Raw genomic sequence first — 19,001 nt, 5'->3', positions numbered from 1 at the left:
AGCTCTGGAGAGAAACAAACTACTTGCTTTAAAGTGTGTGTGTATGTGTGTGTGTGTGTGTGTGTGTGTGTGTGTGTGTGTGTATGTGTGTGTGTGTTTGGTGTGTGATGTATGTTTAAGATACAATTTACATTCACAGAAATACCTACTTGCTGTTCAGGAAGCAGTTCTTGTGTAATGGCATGCTCCCCTGTGTAATAATAATGGGCCACCCTGTGTAATAATGACGTGTTCACCTGTGTATTAGTGACATATCAACCTGTGTAATAATGGCATGCTTTCCTTTGTAAGTGACATGTTCCCATGTGTAATAATAGCATGACTCCCATGTAATAATGACATACTCCCCTGTATATAATGACTGACATACTCCCATGTATAATAATGATGTGCTCCCTTGTACAATATTTACATGCCCCAGTGTAATAATGATGCACCCCCGTGTAATAATAATGTGCTCCCCTGTTTAATGACGTTCTCTTTTGTGTAATGATCTGCTCCCCTGTGTAATAATGATGGGCTCCCCTGCCTAGTGATGTTCTCTCCTGTGTAATGACATACCACATGCGTAATAATAATGGGCTCCCCTGTGAAATAATGTGCTCTCCTGTTCTTATGTATATGCTACAAGTAAGGACTAACTCTATGGAAATTCAGTGACTTTTTCTCTGTGAAGGTTAAATGTGGCAAATGCTGAAGTACTGAGTTCACTTTTCTTTCTGCTTAAATGCTCACAGCCTACCCACACTGGGTACAAAAACTGAATGATACCCAGCTAGACAGTGGGAGTCCTCTGCAGTGGGAATGCAAGGCGACTGGCAAGCCCAGGCCCACATACCGCTGGCTGAAGAATGGAGCACCCCTCATGCCACAGGTATTGTGGGGAACTCAAACTCTGCCTGGTAATTTAACAACTATGGTGTCTTACTTAGGGTGACTATTGCTGAGACAAAACACCATGACCAAAAGTACTTTGGGAAGAAAAGGTACATTTCTCTCATGGTTCCCTATAATAGTCCCTCATACAAAGCAGTGAGGCCATGAACTTAAGCAGGGCAGGAACCTGGAGGCAGAAGATGATGCAGAGTCCATAGTTCTTCTCACTGGCTTGCTCATCCTGACTTGCTCACCCTACTTTCCAATAAAACCTAGAAGCCGGGCGGTGGTGGCGCACGCCTTTAATCCCAGCACTCGGGAGGCAGAGGCAGGCGGATCTCTGTGAGTTCGAGACCAGCCTGGTCTACAAGAGCTAGTTCCAGGACAGGCTCCAAAGCCACAGAGAAACCCTGTCTCGAAAAAAAAAAAAATACCTAGGACCACCCAGGGATGCACACACCCACAATAAACTATTCCCTCTCCAATCATTTCCTAATTCAGAAAATGTCTAACAGGCTTACCAACAGCCCAATCTTATGGAAGCATTTTCTTAGTTGAAGCTCCCTCCTCTCTGATGACTCTAACTTGTGTCAAGTTGACCTAAAACTAGCCAGTATACATGGCATGCAGCACAAAATACTCCTCTTTTGTCTTTTGATATGTGTGTACATATGCCTATATAATATACAAAAATCATATGTTATTTTAACTATCTGATTACTATTGGAGAAGTACATTATATGAGTTGTTTAAAGCCTATAAATTCATAAGAAAATATCACTGATCATCATAGCCTCGTTGCCATTTCTAGCTGACCTTTAACTACCATCTAGCTTGTGGCCCCCATTGTTCACATGATGAAACTTACCTTGGGTACAGGATTACTTTTTCTGTGTGAAGAAAAACTAGAATAGAATTGTGGTGCCTTTGTTCTAGGAAGTGCCATTTATGCGATGTGCAAACCTAGCAAATGTCTTTTCAGTAACTCTATTGCATATGTTTAAACACATTTTGTGTGCCAGACTTACAATGATTCCTTGTAAGGGAGCCAGTTCAATGCCTCTCTCCCTTGGCTGTGGCATTCACAGAAAGGGTGATCAGAGGAGGAGCAGTTCAGGCTTCATAACCAAAGGGTGTGTGCAGAGTTTGAACTGCATATGAAGTCCTGTCAGGTAGCTGTGAGTTTACCAAGTTGACTCGTGTACTTTTACCTCCTGGAACCTTGGTTTCTTCCTCTTTTTAGTCAGACTTTTCCTACAGCTTTACTAAGCTCTCGCATTCTCTTATTCTGAAGCCAGTTAAACCTAAAGAAAATAAACCTACACAAAAAGCCAGATAGAATACAAAGCCATAAAAGCAAACTTAGGTCCCAGTTTACAAACTCTTCCTCACTAACTTTCTTAGGGATTCCTCCTAGGACAAGTAATACTTTTTTTGAAAATTTTTTGAAAATTTTTTTTTTTTTTTTTTTTTTTGGTTTTTCGAGACAGGGTTTCTCTGCAGCTTTTTTAGAACCTCTCCTGGAACTTTATTTAAAAGTTTTTTTTTTCATTGACGTTCCTGTAACATGAATAATAAAAGAATAATAAAAGCTCAGAGACAGACATTTGGGTTCAATCCGAAAACCAGAAAAGCAAAGCAGCCAAGCCATTAGAGAAGTCTTACCTTTACCAAGACTGGGAGACCTATAAGTAGACTAAGTCTTTCTCCCCTCCCATTTTATATTCCCTCTAGTGCTGGGATTGGAGGTTTATGACTCCCTAAGACTAAGATTAAAGGTATGAGCCACCACCAACTGGATTTGTTTCTGCATTGATCCTGTATAGCTCAGGGTGACCTTGAACTCACAGAGTTACATCTGACTCTATCTCCCATATCCTGGAATTAAAAGTATGTGTGTCACCATTGCCTGACTTTTAGTGACTTTAGCTTTGACTCTGGTATTCAGGCAAGATTTATTCATCAAAATACAAATAATATACCACTACACATACCAACCACAATTCCCCTTCCACTCCCCCCAACAACCTCCTCTCTACTCAACTCCTCTCCATCCATTCCTCAGAAAAGGTATGACCTCCCATTAGGAGTCCACAAAGTCGGACATATCAAGTTGAGGCAGGAAAAATCCCCTCCCCATTGCATCTACACTGAACAAGATATCCCTCCAAAGGGAATGGGCTCCAAAAAGCCAGTTCATGCACTAGGGATAAATCCTGGTCCCACTGCTATTGGCCCACAGAGTGCCCATGCCACAGAACTGTCACCCACATTCAGAGGGCCTAGTTCAGTCCTATGCAGGTTCTCCAGCCACCAGTCCAGAGTCAGTGAGCTCCCACTAAATCAGGTCAGCTATCTCTGTGGGTGTCCCCATCACGATCTTGACCCCTTTGCTCATATAATCAATCTCTCCTCCCTCTCATTAACTTGTCTCTAGGAGCTCAGTCCAGTGCTTAGCTGTGGATCTCTGAAGCTGCTTTCATCAGTTACTGGATGAAGGTTCTATGATGAGAATTAGGGTGGTCATCAATTTGATTACATGGGAAAGCCAGTTCAGTCACCCTCTCCAATATTGTTAGGATTCTTAATTAAAGATCATCCTTGTGGACTCCTGGGAGTTTTCCTAGCACCAGATTTGTCCTTAACACCATAATGGCTCCCTATATCAAGATACCTCCTTGCTCTCCCTCTCTGTCCCTTCCCCAGCTCAACCATTCTGTTCCCTCATGTTCTCCTCCTCTTCCCTTTAACCCCTCCCTACCCTTTCTCCCATGCTCCCTAATTTACTTAGGAGAGCTTATCTATTACCCCTTCCCAGGGGCTTAAATGCATGTCTCTCTTAGGGTCCTGCTTGTTACCTAGCTTCTCAGGGATTGAGGATTGTACCCTGGTTATCCTTTGCTTATGTCTATTATCCACTTACAAGTGAGTACACACTGTATTTGTCTTTATGGGTCTAGGCTACCTCACTCAGGATGGTTTTTTCTGGTTCCATACATTTGTCTGCAAATTTTAAGATGTCATTGTTTTTCACCACTAAGTAATACTCCATTGTATAAATGTTCCACATTTTCCTTATCCACTCTTCAGTTGAGGAACATCTAGATTGTTTCCAGATTTTGGTTATTACAAATATTGTTGCTATGAATGTAGTTGAGCAAATGTCCTTATGGTATGAATGTGCATCCTTTGGTATATACCAAATTTGGTACTTCTTGAGGTAGATTGATTACCAATTATCTGAGAAAGCACCATACTGATTTCCAAAAATGGTTGTATAAGTTTTCACTTCCAGCAGCAATGGAGGAGTGTTCCCCTTACTCTACATCCTCTCTAGTATAAGCTGACATCGGTATTTTTGATAGCCATTCTGACAGGTGTAAGATAATATCTCAGAATTGTTTTGATTTGCATTTCCCTGATGGCTAAGGATATTGAACAATTCCTTAAATGTCTTTCAGCCATTTGAGTTTCTTCTGTTGAGAATTCTCTGGTTCGATCTGCACCTCATTTTTAAATTGGATTATTTGGATTTTGATGTCTAGTTTCTTGGTTTTTTTTTTTTTATTTTGGAGGTCAATCCTCTGTCAGATGTGGAGTTTGTGAAGATCTTTTCTCATTCTGTAGACCATTGTTTTATCTTATTTACCATGGATAGTCAGATCTTTTATTCTCAACATCCAGGCCACACAAATCTCCTTGCCAGATATTATTTTTGCTGAGTGGATCAGTTTATTTTGAAAATGGCATCAAATTACTTGACATCTCTAATGATTAATAATGGAATCCCTGCTCATAAAGATGTTAAAACCTAATGATATGCTCACTGCTAAGTTTAAAAGATGCTTCTATATTTAACATTTTAATAGTAAAATTTGTTTTTGAGATGTACACTTTTCCTTTAGATATATTCTTTGACCTTGATTTTTCTCAATTTATACATGCCAAGTCTGTCTTTTAAAAACTTCTCCATAATAATGAAATTTGTATTTTCCAACTATATTGTATAAAACCTAATTATAAGATAGCTGTTATTGCTGTTGTTCTTAATCTGTGCTCCTTTGTTAAGAAGGAAGAGTCAAAGTCTGGCCAGGTGGACACAGGACCATTGACATGACCTGGGCTTTTGTTTACCTACATTCTCTTTGACACTCTCCATCCTTTCCAGACTGCACCTAGTTTCGACATCTGTTTTGTAAAAGGAATGTCTATCAACTTATTCTCTGTTGGGTTTTCTCTTGAATTCAACTAATCTACCAAACAAAATTGGCTCAGAAAAGAAGCAGAAATACTGAGCAAAAAGTCGTAATTTCTCTGACAGGCATAATAATGTAGTAAATAATTAACTTACATAATAATGTTTATTTAACTGCATTAATTGGAGACCTCCTTTGGGTGTCTTCCCAAGATTTTATGTAGATGGTTGGCTTGAGCTGTTTTCTAGATCTCATTTCTTTTCATTTCATTACAGAGCAGAGTGGACACAGCTAATGGAGTATTGGTGATCCATAGTGTGAATCAATCAGATGCTGGGATGTATCAGTGTTTGGCTGAGAATAAATATGGAGCTATTTATGCCAGTGCTGAACTGAAGATCCTAGGTATGCAGTTGCTCAGCAAATAAACAGGAAAGAAGTGTGTATTCTTCTCCTACCCATTTTTTACTACAGTGAAGTTTTATGATGTGAACCTAAAACCTATTTGATGTCATGAAAAGAAGCACTGTATCTCGTTGATATTCTTGTAAGCTTTTGAAGGCAGCTTTCCCTTCTGCAGTTTCTCCCACCATGTTTATGTGTATGACTTTAGTCTTCATCTTAAATGTCTGGTACAATATATCTTTGATATGGCATGGAATAAAATCATGTAGGAGCATACGTTAATTTTCCCAGGAGATAGCCTTGAGTATGTATAGAAGGCTACTCTTGTTTCCTTTCTCTTGCTGTGTTAACACACTCTTACCAAAGCCACTTAAAGGAGGGAAGGGTTTGTCTTACACTTCCAGGTCGCAGTCCATCGGGACAAGAACTTAATCAAGAACTTGAAGCAGAAACTATGGAGGGATGCTTCCTACCAGCTCAAATGGACTCATGCCTAGCTAGCTTTCTTATACAGCCCTTATATGTCTAGGAATGCTGTCACCCGCAGTGAGCTGGGCTGGCATATATCAATTATTAATCATGACAATCTCATACACAAAATATACAGATAATTTTTTTCTGGGCAATTTCTTAACCAAGGTTTCCTCTCTGAGGACTCTAGGCTGATTCAACTTGACAAAGCTAACTAGGACAAAGACCCTAGTATTTGTTCAGCCTGTGCTATTCCCATAGAAATGCTAATGGTTTCCCGAGTGGTTTCTGATGATCACTGTGTATGTGACACCACGGTGAACAGCCCACTTCTCATAGGCACCTGGTATTATGTTCTGCATTGGAGAGAAAAGCCTTTCTGGGACCCAGAGGGCAAGCATGAAAAGCTCCGCCTTTGCTAAGGTAACACCTGGACATGAACTCCAGTCCTCTCCTGAACAGTGTCAGGAAGATTTCGCCCAGACTTCCCTGAGCAATGCTAGCATGCAGGGGCATGAACACCGAGTTTGCTTTCTTGCACTCAGTTGGCTTCCTAAGCTTTTGTTCTGGATGACTGTAGTACAGAGAGAGAGATTTAAGTGATCTTGGCACTCTGTCTTTCCAATGCACATAAGAACCTTACTCTTTGCTAACTTCTGTGAGCATAACATTTATGGGGAAATGGATGGTCTCTGGGGACCTGAAAGGGAATTTCTTACATGTAAACTAAATGTAACACATCATAGATACTTACTCAGTTATGAATGCTTACAGCTGAAATTGTTTCACATTAAAAAAAAACATAGCTAATAGAGGATTCCATAGCAATTCCATCATCTTAACAAATCAAATATTAATGCATTTTCTTGTCAACATATCGTCCAGCATCTCAGAATTGAAAGGCTGATTCAGGCATCACTTACATCAGAGTTTTCCCAGAAATATTCTCAAGCCCTTTATTCAATAGACATACTTTCAAAAGTATCTGTTATGAATCAAGTGCCCAGGAGGCAACCAAAACTGTTACCTGTAATCTTCCCATATCTGTCTTCTGTATTTTGCCACACTCTATTGTAATACATACTGCATTCTAATACTGTCATGTCATGCACTATATGGCTTTAACATAACCAAAAATTACTTCTGAGAGTGTTGCAAAAAATCAGTTTGTATAAACAATGACTCACTCAAATGCTGTACACATGCATATTTCATAGTTAAAGTGATCTTGATATATATAAGTATAGTAAGTCTTAATGTTCACACTTAGATGAGTAATTGAGATAAATAAAATAACTTTTTGAGTTAAAATTCATACAGCTCCATTTCTTTAAAAAAATATTTTCTTTAAAAACTGCAGTCACTTCTGTATAATTCTGAAGTAAAGTGAGGCGGGCTACGTCAAATAAGCTGGGAAATAAAAGATGTTAATTGTCGTCTCTGGAACTTACAACATCTCTGCACAAAAACTCAAAAGTGACTCTCTTAGTCAATCTCCTAAGCCATGTCTAAGTGGCATGCAGCCTTTCACAGTTGACCTCGGTGATCATAAATCAAGGCTGTCATTTACTGAAGTACTATTTTTTTGTAGATTCCACATTATGTTCTCATTATTATTAACTACAAGAGCTTTGTTAGTTAATAACAAATTAAATTTTGTGCTAATGCCATATATTTTTTCATGAGATTTTAAGAGAATAATGTGCCCAAGAAATGAGTTGAATACAAGAGTGGACTAACAATTCTCAGCTCTGCTTCTGATGGAAATTACTTGTCTTTGCCACAGCCTCTCCACCCTCCTTTGAACTGAATCAGGTCAAGAAAACAATAATTGTCACCAAAGACCAGGAAGTCCTCATAGAGTGTCAACCACAGGGTGCTCCCAAGCCAACCATCTCCTGGAGGAAGGGAGACAAGGCAGTGAGAGCCAACAAAAGGTAAGAACTTGATTTTGCACTTCAATCTCTTAACATCAGAATAAACTTCTTTTATCAGCATGTGATGTCATGGGCTCACCCAGATCACTACACGTGCAAGTATCATCTCATCATCATGCTTCCTTCTCTCCTACAAACCTCTCGTCATCCTTGACCCCTCTTCCTGCTAGTTCCCTACCTCCCCCAGATACCTCCTCACACTTCTGTCATTAACATCAGATATTTTGGAAGCTTCAAATGACACCCATTAAGTATATATGAGTCTTGTGGAGCTTATGTCATGTTTCATAAACTAGTTGAAATGTGATTTTTTTTATATGTGATCCTAAAATCGCGGAGCTTGCTTTAACAATGTAGCACAACTCCTTTGCTGTGCAGTAGAATTTCACTACATTTTAAATAAAACTAATTGTTTTTGCTTTTCACTTTGGCTTAGCATTATGATGGTCTACATATTGTCTCTGATCATTTTATGGTCTGTGATTTTGTTTGATGTTGGTATTTATAATCTGAACATATTCTGTGTCTTCTGCATGGTTATTTTTATGAAAAAATTTGTGCCATGTGGTATTTTTATCAGTGCTGCCTTTTCTGTTTTTAATCATGTCAGTGAAAAATAAAACCAGATTACTTTGATGGCAATAGGCACCTTTGAAATGTGTAGAAGAATATTCAGTGTATACACATTTATTTCTGGAAAGCAAAAGGCAAACAAAAGAATATCACAGTAGTAAAACAATAGAAACTTGAGACAAATTATGTGATGATCCCATCCTGTTATACTCTGTCTTTTTTCTGGGCTGATCTAGGAAGTCCAAAGCTTTGCTGTCATTAACCATTGATGTTGAAGGTAATTATTGAGATGTGATAAAAACATCTGATATGGAAACATAATGGCATATATTATTGTATAAGAACTTTGTATTTACCTTATCTATAAAAATAAGGAGTTTCACAAGTTCTGCATGTTCAGAGGTAAGTACAATATACTTACATAATTCAAATATTCTGTCTCGCTGAATAATCTTTTAAATGACTTTATAATAATTTTAAATTTTAGAGAAATTTCTTTACAATGTGGTGTCTTAGCAAGTCTAAGATACAGTGATTTCAACAGTCTCAGATGAGATTTGTTGCATAACTGAGTTAAGGTAGGACACAGAGGCCTTTGTTGCTTGGATAGGATGATCACATGGATGTGAGGAGTTGGAATGAGCTTTTGGTTTGAAAGAGAATTCTGTCTTTTGAGGAAGTGAATAACAAACTGTTACATCAGTATTTCCTTTGGCTGGATCAATTAAATTATGGTTCATTATGGGGACTTATCCCCCACAGAAACAAAGAATTGTAGTATGTACTACTTATTAAAATGGGAAAATTTTGTTAAAAACAAACAACTTGCATTGCAAGGTTATCATGTGTTCTGAATGTACTCTATCTTTGGAGATATTGTCCAGAGATATAAGCTGTCCTATTGGAAATGCTTTATTTTGTTTTATGTTTTAAGGTAGCATGTGAGCCTTCTCCTGTTTGCTATAGTTCACCAGATGAATGCTCACCCTCATCGACTCTTCAGAAATGCCACACTGTGAGTTTAAAGTTGGGTAGCACCTATTTTCACAGAGTGCAAATATTAACAGACTTAGGAATTATCTGTTACAATAATAGAAACAAAGTGGTTTTAGTATTTCCTAGAAATTGAAAGGCACAGTTTATTCCAGCTGTATCTGCCCCTAAGTACTCAGGTCACAAGATGGATGCTAACCTCAAGCCCAGGTACCCCATTTATTCCCAAATTTTGGTACTTCTCACTGAAATGCTGTTCAGGAAAAAAAACTAAAAAGTAAAATATTTATGTTTTACTTATTCAAGGAAAAACAAGATTTGCCCACGTTCTGTCTTTCTCAGTCTATATATTTAAGTCTACACACTGCCTCTGTGTACAGACAAGTAGTGGCCTTCCCTATCTGAGACTGATCGATATAGCTGGGCCAGAAGGATCAAAAACTGAAGGACAACCTGGGCTGAAGGGTGAATTCAAGGCCAAACTGGGCAGTGCAGTGAGACCTTGATCAAAAATAAACAAACTTAAAAGGAAGCATGTGATCGATTATGACTCAGTGAAGCTCAGTGCACACAGCAGATGGGAGACCCTTTGTCTAATCCCTAGAACAGCAGCAAAGTAGGCATAGTAGCAAACTATGAATATCACCAATGGACAATGAGTTACCATACTGAGTCATCTCAGCTTCTGTGAGCATTTATTTATTTGGTCTGTGGAGATGTTGTCTGTGTCCCTGGGCTCATAATGACTGGTCAGTGAGAACAGCTTCTCGGTTCATCCATCTCACCACCACTTGTAACGGTGCTGGCTATTTTAGCCAGGGGCACTCACACCTTGCAAATCACTTTCCTACTCTAAGTAGCAGAATTCTACCGTGTGTGATAAATGGTCTCAGTTTCCCTGCTCGTGCTTCCGTTTATGGACCTACTTCCTGTTTAAACTTATAACTGCAAGGTGGGGTGATGGCTCAATAGTTAAGAGCACTTGCTGTTCTTACAGGGGCCCCAGGTTTACTTCCCAACACATAGAATGGGAAGTAAACCATTTATGAGTATTCTAGACTCATACCTGTCTAGAACCCCAGTTCTGTGGGATTTAGTGCCCTCTTCTGGCTTCTGCTGGAACCATGCACATATGTAGTGCACATACATATACACAGGGAAAATATTCATGAAAACAAAATTTAAATAAACAATCCTTCTTGGAAATAAACAGTAATTTTGTTGGCTTGTAAGAATTGAGTGAAATGCTATATGGCAAGTAAGTTGGCTGGTAGGTATATGACATGTTAGGACGCAAGTTTTATTAAAAATTGGGGAGGTTCAGTTTCTGCCTGGAGAGGAAGAGAAGAGGTAGAACAAGCAGAGGTGATGATGACTCTACCATTGATATTTGGGTCTTTAGTGGTAAGAACAGTTTCTCTTATGAATTGTAGTGGCATTCCATTTGTATTTTTAATGAATAAAGCTCTCCTGAAGATCAGAGAGAAAAAAACCACTGGTCAGCCTTATAGACATACCTTTAATCCCAGTAGCCACAGTAGTTGCCATAGAAACCGGATGGTGCATGCCTTTAATCCAAGTGGTGCACACCTTTAATACCAGCCCTAGAGAGGGTAATAAAACAGGAAGAATCAGCTCTCAGACACAGTCTCTTTCTGAGATTCCTGAAGGAAAAGTCTATATTTTGGACTGAGGTTGAGGGGAGATTCAGTGGCTGGCCGTTATGCTTTTATGACCTTCAGGTTGAACCCAAATTTCTCTTTCTGAGTTTTTATTAATCATAATTAAGTTGGTGCCCAACGTGGGGCACGGACCCAAGATCCTAGGGCTAAGAGTTCCATGCTCTACAAACTGAGACCATGTTTCAATGAATAATATGGTAGATTTCCAAACCACTTCTTTCTCCAGTATTTAGGAGAAAAAGACATTTAAAACATTGGTGTGTGTGTGTGTGTGTGTGTGTGTGTGTGTGTGTGTGTGTGTGTGTGTGTTTAGATCAGTGGACAACTTATGGGAATCAGTTTTTTTTTAACCACATGAGTTTTGGGAACTGTACTTAGCTCATCAGATTTGTCTTTATCCACTGAACTATGGTCTTGCTAAAGAAAATATTATTCAGGTTATTCTGTGGTACTTGGTCACCTGCTTGATGCACTTGCTCTTCAGCCCAACCTCCTGCTCACCACTTGCTCTCCTTTACCTCGTCCTCCTTCAGTGCCTTGATAGGGTTTCTGTACCAGAGATATGAATATTCACTTTCATCAGTTCTATAGTCTACAGAAAATTCCATGACTATCTTGGGAAGTTACAAGGGGAATCCTAGGGGTTGCAGAAGTGGTTCGGTTGTAAAATACTTGCTGTTCAAACCAGAATCCCTGGGTTCATTCCTGAGCCCCCTCATTAAAGCCTGACTCTGGTGACACCTGCGACCGTAGTGTTGTAAGAGTTTGTGGGCAGGGACAAGCAGATTTCTGGAGCTCACTGTCCAGGAAGTTGTCAGTTAGTAAGCTCCAAGTACAGAAAAAGAAACTGTGTCAATAGTTATGGTGGAAGACCACTGAGATATCTCAACAGGTAAGGGAACATGCCATCAAGCATATGACCTGAGACCCATCCTCACAATCTACATGGTGACAGGAGAGAATGGACTCCTGCAAGTTGTCCTCTGACCTCCACACATGAACTATTGAACACAAATTCTCATGCACTTACAAACCAAAGTAAATGACTAAATGTAAAAATAATTTAATTGGTGGAAGTATAAACATAACATCAACCACTGTTCCCTACACATATATATATATATATGTGTATATATATATATATGTATATATATGTATGTACATTTGCACACTTATGTGCATAGACAGGCATATGCCACACCCCGTCTGCATACAGTTTTTATCACGATCATTTTAAAAGGTTCTCTCTCTCCCTCCCTTGCTCTCTCTTCCCCCTCCCCCTCACATGTTAGGATAGCTCCAGGTTTGAGCACATCATTTCTGAGGTCTATCAGCACACATTAACTGAGGTTTCATAATCACTTCTGTCCATTTTCCTGTTGAAATAAATGCTGTTGAGGAGTCCTCTGCACAGAGACTGCATGGGACCCTTTTTCCCCACTATACTATCACAAGCTTGTTCTGTTCATCAAGCTCCTATTGAATTTCCACTCCAGCTCATTATTCCCATTACTTGGCCATTAACTTTTGTTAAAATATAATCATCCAGAAACACTCCAGCAGTGCACACACATTAAATCTTCATTATTGCATGTTAAACTTCCCTACTTTCTGTGTGCAGCTTGGCTGAGAGAAGAATACAAGGTTCTGAGCTGAGACACAGTTTTGCTTCCTGTTCAATGGCATCTGTCTCAGCTGTTATGGGCCATCATAGAAATGTTATAGATGTTTAAACCTTATTTAAAAGTATTAAAGCTCTAAAGTAGTTCAAGTATGACTTTTTATTTCTAGACAAAAAAAAATAGTGTTTACAGAGATAGTAAAGTGTGATATAAGTGCTTAAGAAATTCTGAAGCAAAACTTAGTAAATAAGGTATTGTATAGAGAGCCAGGCCACAGGGTAAGTGCTTCTTTGTGCAATTGAAGTCAAGGAAAGACTTGTCCATAGTCCTTTGCTCAGTCCCCTGCTCTCCAAAGGCATTCTTAATGGCCAACTCTTCTACTTCCTCATTTAACACACATAGAGAATTGTACTTGAAATACCTATTAGTTGACTTCTTCTGGGAATTCATGTTGCGTTTATTGGACAACAATGATCATACTCACTTATTGACTCACAGACAAATGGGGAAATATATTCTTCATAAAAGCTCTACAGGACACTGTTACAGCAGGGGAAGTGGGTCTTCCTACTCTTTGTGGGAAAGAAGAGGAATTCATGAGTACAATTAGGGTCCTGTCTCCACCCCCTACTTCTACCTTCATGCTGTGTTTGTTAATGAACGCGCTGTTGGGTTGTTTTCTCATTGACAGTGTCTTTTATATATTAAGAACATAAAACAATGCAGACCCTAGGTATCTTCTTTTTTTGTTTGGCATCTAGAGGTTGTATAATAAGGGTAAATGAGCATTGATTTATCAAGAGTATGTCACTTATTGCCCTTTTAACTTAAAATCTCTGCTTTTTAGGGAAATGAAATAATCCAAGTAATATTATTTATCACAAAGAAAATGAAGGTGACATCTGACTTCATAAGATTGACTACTCAAAGGCTGCTGGCAACATGCAGTGTGCTGTCACCCACAAGTGTTCTCCTGTGACTTCCCTGAATTCAGGAGAGGAAGGGAAAGACATCTTATACTTACTATTGTAGGGCTACGGATAGATGTCTTAGAATGAGGAAAAATTGAACTGTATAGGACAACCTCCTTAAGATGCTAATAAAAGCAGAAAAACCAATAATGAGTCATGGTCATGACTTTAGAAATGAAGATGATAGATACATTCTTGACTTCTAGACACAACATCCCTTCAAGTAGAAATGAGGGAAACTAAGTAATGATCAGGAAGCCTGTTACCTCAGCAATTGGAGGCCAAGGCAGTAAGCACAAGAGTTGAGGCTAGCCTAGCCTACATAGTGAGAACCTTTAAAAAAGGACAGGCAAAATAACAACAAAGAAATGATCGATAATTTGTTGAAGGGTAAATCTCTGAAATCACACTAAAAGCCAGCAGAAAGAGTCCACTCATGCCTGCTCCAAGACCTGTCACCGAATCAAGATTGTAGACCTAGACCTGCCTTTGCTGCCTTTCTCAGGACAAATTCCTCAAGGCAGCAGGTTGCTCCTCTCCATTCTCCGATCCATCTCCTCTCATCCTAAACATCATTGGATTCTATGAAATCAGAACCACAGAAAAGAAATGACATAAATCCTTAGGATTTTAAATGATTTATAAATAGTAGTGTCAGTGAATAGTGACATAGAGAATGAGTGATAAAATCCATGATTTCTAAAAATAATAACCCATACACTTCTAACAAAAAGAAAGAATGCAAATGGCTTCACATCATGTTCAAATGACCATGTATATGCTTGTGTATTGCTTACTTTATTAAATAATCATAGAACAATAGCTCTTGACCAGATTAGGACTGTGACCATCGTGGCATAAGAGTTCAAAGTTGAAACACACAAGAAGTATGAAGGTACAGCAATAATACAGATGTGCTGTCAGGAAATGTACATTAGTCTGAAAGAACAGGTCTAATATGAGCATAACAAATGTCTATGTGTTTATATCAGAAAATTTATAATCATTAGCACTTCCAGAAGAAATAGTCAGGAACATGCTGAGTCAAAGCATTGAAAGCAGAGTCAAATGTGAGAAAAATCCAGAGTTCAGGAAGCTATACTGCATATACATATTCAGTAATATCAAACTCCTTGATGGGCACATGCAACAATGATGTAATATCACTATCATACGTATTTGAAATAAATTTCATTTTGAGAGAAAACACAGGTACATTCATTCTTGCATTTAAAAACTGGGAATAAATACAACTAATTGTTCAAAGACTGGAAATGTATGAATTAGTAATACATTTTAATCTCCGTTTTATGCTTTTTGTATTTTATAAATTATATATAATTTTTATTACTTCTTGGAAGGAGAACATTTAAGATAGGAAGTGTCATAAGATTTTATAGTAGGAACTTTTTGATTGTGGAAAGGACAGGTTGCTAATAACATGGTTCAAACAATTAGAATAATGTAGATTTGGTCTCAATCTTAGGGAAGAAGACTATTGTCAATAGTCTGTCTTCAAACTACATTGAACTTTGACTGTCCTGAGGCAGTGAATGAGGACCATTCCTGCATGACTTTAAGACTGCCGTCCTTGCATTTGCTTATTTCTTCTTCCTTCTTTGTACACGTGACCATTCTCAGCAACAGTGCTACCTCACTCAGGAGAAAGGGATGTTCCCCTATCAGGAATGCTTAAGCAAATGCAGTTCTGAGAGTTGACAGATAGTGGGAAGGCAAATGGTTTAACTAACTTCAAGCACTGATTTTCACTAAAGTGTTGAGGGAAGAAAAAGGCTCTAAGTCGGACACTGACATTTCATTTCAAAGGCATCAGTGATTTGTTTATAATTACCCATCACAAACCAACGTTAAAGCCAAGTCTGGTGCTAATCAATAAATCTCTAATTTATGATCAAACTGAGCAAAAATGAAAACAAAACTGTGTTTCAATCACATTTGAAGGTAGTAGAATTCACCTCTACCGCCTTGGGACACAGTCTCGCAAGGCGCTAGCTAGCTGTAAACTTGTGGCTGACTTTGAGTTCATGCCCATCCTCCTGCCTCAGCCTTCTGAATGCCGAGATTGAGTCACTGTCTGACTACAATTCAGCTTATATTTTGTCATTCTATATCTGAATTGGGTTCAGTCCACATGCCAGAGAAGCATCCTACCATAAGAGTTTATTCCCAGCCCTCTTCTCACCTTTTATTTGAAGAGAGTGTTTCACTTTCTAGGTCAGGCTGGCATCAAACTCACTGTTTTCCCCCTTATGGACCTAGTGCTGGGATTATAGGCATAAACTAACATGGCCAGGATTCTCTCATAGTATAATATATGGATTCAGCTTTCTGTTCTAAATTCAAGCACTTTGAGAAAGACTTCATAACTAGTTTGACACTTCACACACATTCAGACATTCTAAATAAAAATCTTTTAGTAATCTGTCCACACATTCTGTGACTGTAACAGTAAACAGCCTTGGGTTTTTAGTTGTATATAAAGAGAACTGGAGACCACACACTCCAGGCTCTTTTGCTGGAGGATGAGCTTCTCTGCAATGAGAAAGTAGCTGTACAATTTTTCGGCAGCATCCTTGCAGGGAAGCTGCTTGCTCTTCCTGACTGCCTCTCCTGTCCCACATGGACTACTGTGGTAACTTTGTTGTTGAAATTTGATTGAGAGTCCAAAGACAAAATCAATACAAGAAAAGTCAGTCCCTTAAAGACTGCAGGGACTATACTTCTTGTCCACCTAAACCACACCCAGCTTTGACTGAGAAAGAAACAAACCCTGGGTCTTCTGAAACCACAGGTTTCCTGTAACTACTGCATTTTGCATTAATAAATCCAGTATCCAGTTAATAATGGCCCCATGAAAACCCAAAAGTGGACAGTTTTTTCATTTTTTTTCTAACACTTCTGAGACACTCAGTTATTTGTTTGTCTTCTAGAAATATAATAAAATTTGCTTAAGGCTTATTATCATGCTTTATTATTTTTAAATTCAAATCTATTTCTAACTGGTACAGTAAAAAAACAGGGAAATTGCTTATTTTGGTGAAAACTATATGATATCCTCATATGTGCATGCATTATATAATGTTCACATCAGGTTAAAGATCCTTGTCTCTCCAAGATTTATCAAGTCTTTAAATAGAAATATTTCCTTCTAGATTTTTAATATATAAATATATTGTCACTATCTTTAGTTGTCTGAAACATAGCACAAGAGACTTCTTTTTACATTATATTTTATTCATTTGTTTTGTGTGCTTGTGTATGTTTGGGGATATGCATGCCACAGTGTTGTGGAGATGAGAGGACAACCTGCAGGGGTCAGTCTTTTCTCCAGCCATGTGGGTCCTAAGGATGAAACTCAGGACACCAGGCAGCAGGTGCCTTTCCTCGCCGAGCTGTCTCATGGGCACCAGGATTTCTTATCCCTAACTGCCTGTGAGTCTATAGCCATACCATGCAACTGACTTAGTCTATCTAACCGCCATTGTTCAACTTCTCCTTATCCCCATCTCATTCCTTTTTCTCCAGTCTCTGATAATACCACTTAGCCTCAGGTCTTATAAGCTCAGTTTCCTATAGCCCACATACTCTGAGGATACACACACATGTGAGACTATGTGGGACTTTTTGAACCTAATTTTGCTTCCAGCAGAAGAAAGGATGCCAGTTTACAAGCTAATGGACTCAGTCACCAAAATTTGATCTTACTATTATTTTTTTACATCCTCTGCATGATGATGAACTAGACCACACTGGTACTGCTGATTGATACAATAAAAACCGTTTGTGGCTCTGTCTGTTCAGACAAATTGATCAGAGGACCTGATATTATACATTATACTTGTAAAATCAATATCATAATTCTAGTACCTCTGCCCCTGTTTTTTCATTCCTGATCAATCCGACTTGGTTTGAGAAAAAAAATTAAGACGGTTTTCTGAAGTCATTCTATTCCTAGAATGCATAACCCAAAATAACACAAATGTACAGAGAAGCAACATTTGCGCTCTATTAAGCTGTTGATTAAAAATAAGAGAGGAGAAAGTGTTCTCATGGCTTCAAATGCTCACACTTTAGGTTCCCTGTTGGCATAATATAATAGTGATGACAAATCTTCAAACGTGTGACCTGTAATTGCGTGCAAAGAACAGCATATCAGAAAGCTTTATTTTTTTTCTGGTATGTCCCAAGTTGAAGGTCATAGAAGAGCTTCGGATTCCTCCCCAAAGACCTTTGAACATGCCTTTATGCTTCCTGCTGTCACCACCAGCCTGTCTCTTGTTTCCTTTTCCCTTAATTGTTAAATATAACAAAATAGGCCTCAACTCCCACAGGGAAGTACCAAGGAAGAACTGGGCAATTTAAGCCGTAAATGACAACAGAATAGGCTGCTCCTGTCGTCCTAGCAGCCTCTCTCGCGTGCAGCTTTACGTCTCTACCTAATTACCAGTTTAGCAAATAGTTCATAAATTCTACTTTTAACTATGGTTCATTTACCCCAGTTACCATAAACAGTTACACTAGTTTCCTGGCTGTGCGCTCCAAGTGGGCACAACTTGAACAAGTCATTAATTGCGTAAGGCTTTTCTTCTCCAAAAGCCCCCCAGACTACAACTTCCAGCTCAATTTGTCCTTAATACAAACAGCAACTAAAATATTTGGGAATTCAAGCCTCCAAGTGCATGCTACTGACTGATGCTGCTACCTCCCTAAGTGACTCTTCGTTGAATATCAAATAGTGAAGAAAGAAGTTTCAGAGAATGTTAAGAACAAAGCAAGCTATATCAGTGACAGTTAGCAACCTCTGGGACAGGCTCCTCGCAACAGTCACTTCTTTACAGTTTTTGTATAAATCATTGACTAATTTAACTATGGTTAGTTCCTAAGAGGAAACAGAGGCATGGTTACAAAGTAGAGGTCAGACTTGGTGTTAACCTTGACTGTAAGTGGGCAGTGGTCACACGTGCCTTTAATCTCAACATTCAAGGCAGAAGCAGGTGGGTCTCCCAGTTAGAGGCTAGCCTGGTCAACAGAGAGTGGTCCAGGACAGCCAGGGCTAAACAGAGTAACTCTGTCTGTAAAACAGAATAAGACAAAACAACAAAACAAAAGAAAAACCCTTGACAATGAAAACAACAGACCTACAGACCATTTCCATAAAAGATAACCCAAACACCAAACAGACCTTAGCACTAGCTTGCTTGCTTCTCTTCACATTTAAAACAACTCTGTTTTGAAACTAACCCTTGATCAAACT

The 19,001-nt window shown here is 38.8% G+C and overlaps 1 protein-coding gene across 1 annotated transcript in view; it reads left to right on the top strand.

The window, feature by feature from the left end:
- Cntn5 (contactin 5) overlaps positions 1-19,001 on the top strand; it is a 481,109-nt gene that overhangs the window by 219,115 nt on the left and 242,993 nt on the right. The window contains exons 9-11 of the mRNA XM_038322119.1: positions 738-874; positions 5,348-5,477; positions 7,735-7,885. Coding sequence (XP_038178047.1) covers positions 738-874; positions 5,348-5,477; positions 7,735-7,885 — 418 coding nt within the window. The remainder of the gene's footprint in view (positions 1-737; positions 875-5,347; positions 5,478-7,734; positions 7,886-19,001) is intronic.

This window comes from Arvicola amphibius, chromosome 3 (assembly GCF_903992535.2).
Source record: "Arvicola amphibius chromosome 3, mArvAmp1.2, whole genome shotgun sequence".
Taxonomy (NCBI): domain Eukaryota; kingdom Metazoa; phylum Chordata; class Mammalia; order Rodentia; family Cricetidae; genus Arvicola; species Arvicola amphibius.
Note: the sequence above shows the minus strand (reverse complement) of the source record. Positions and strands in the feature narration are given on the sequence as shown.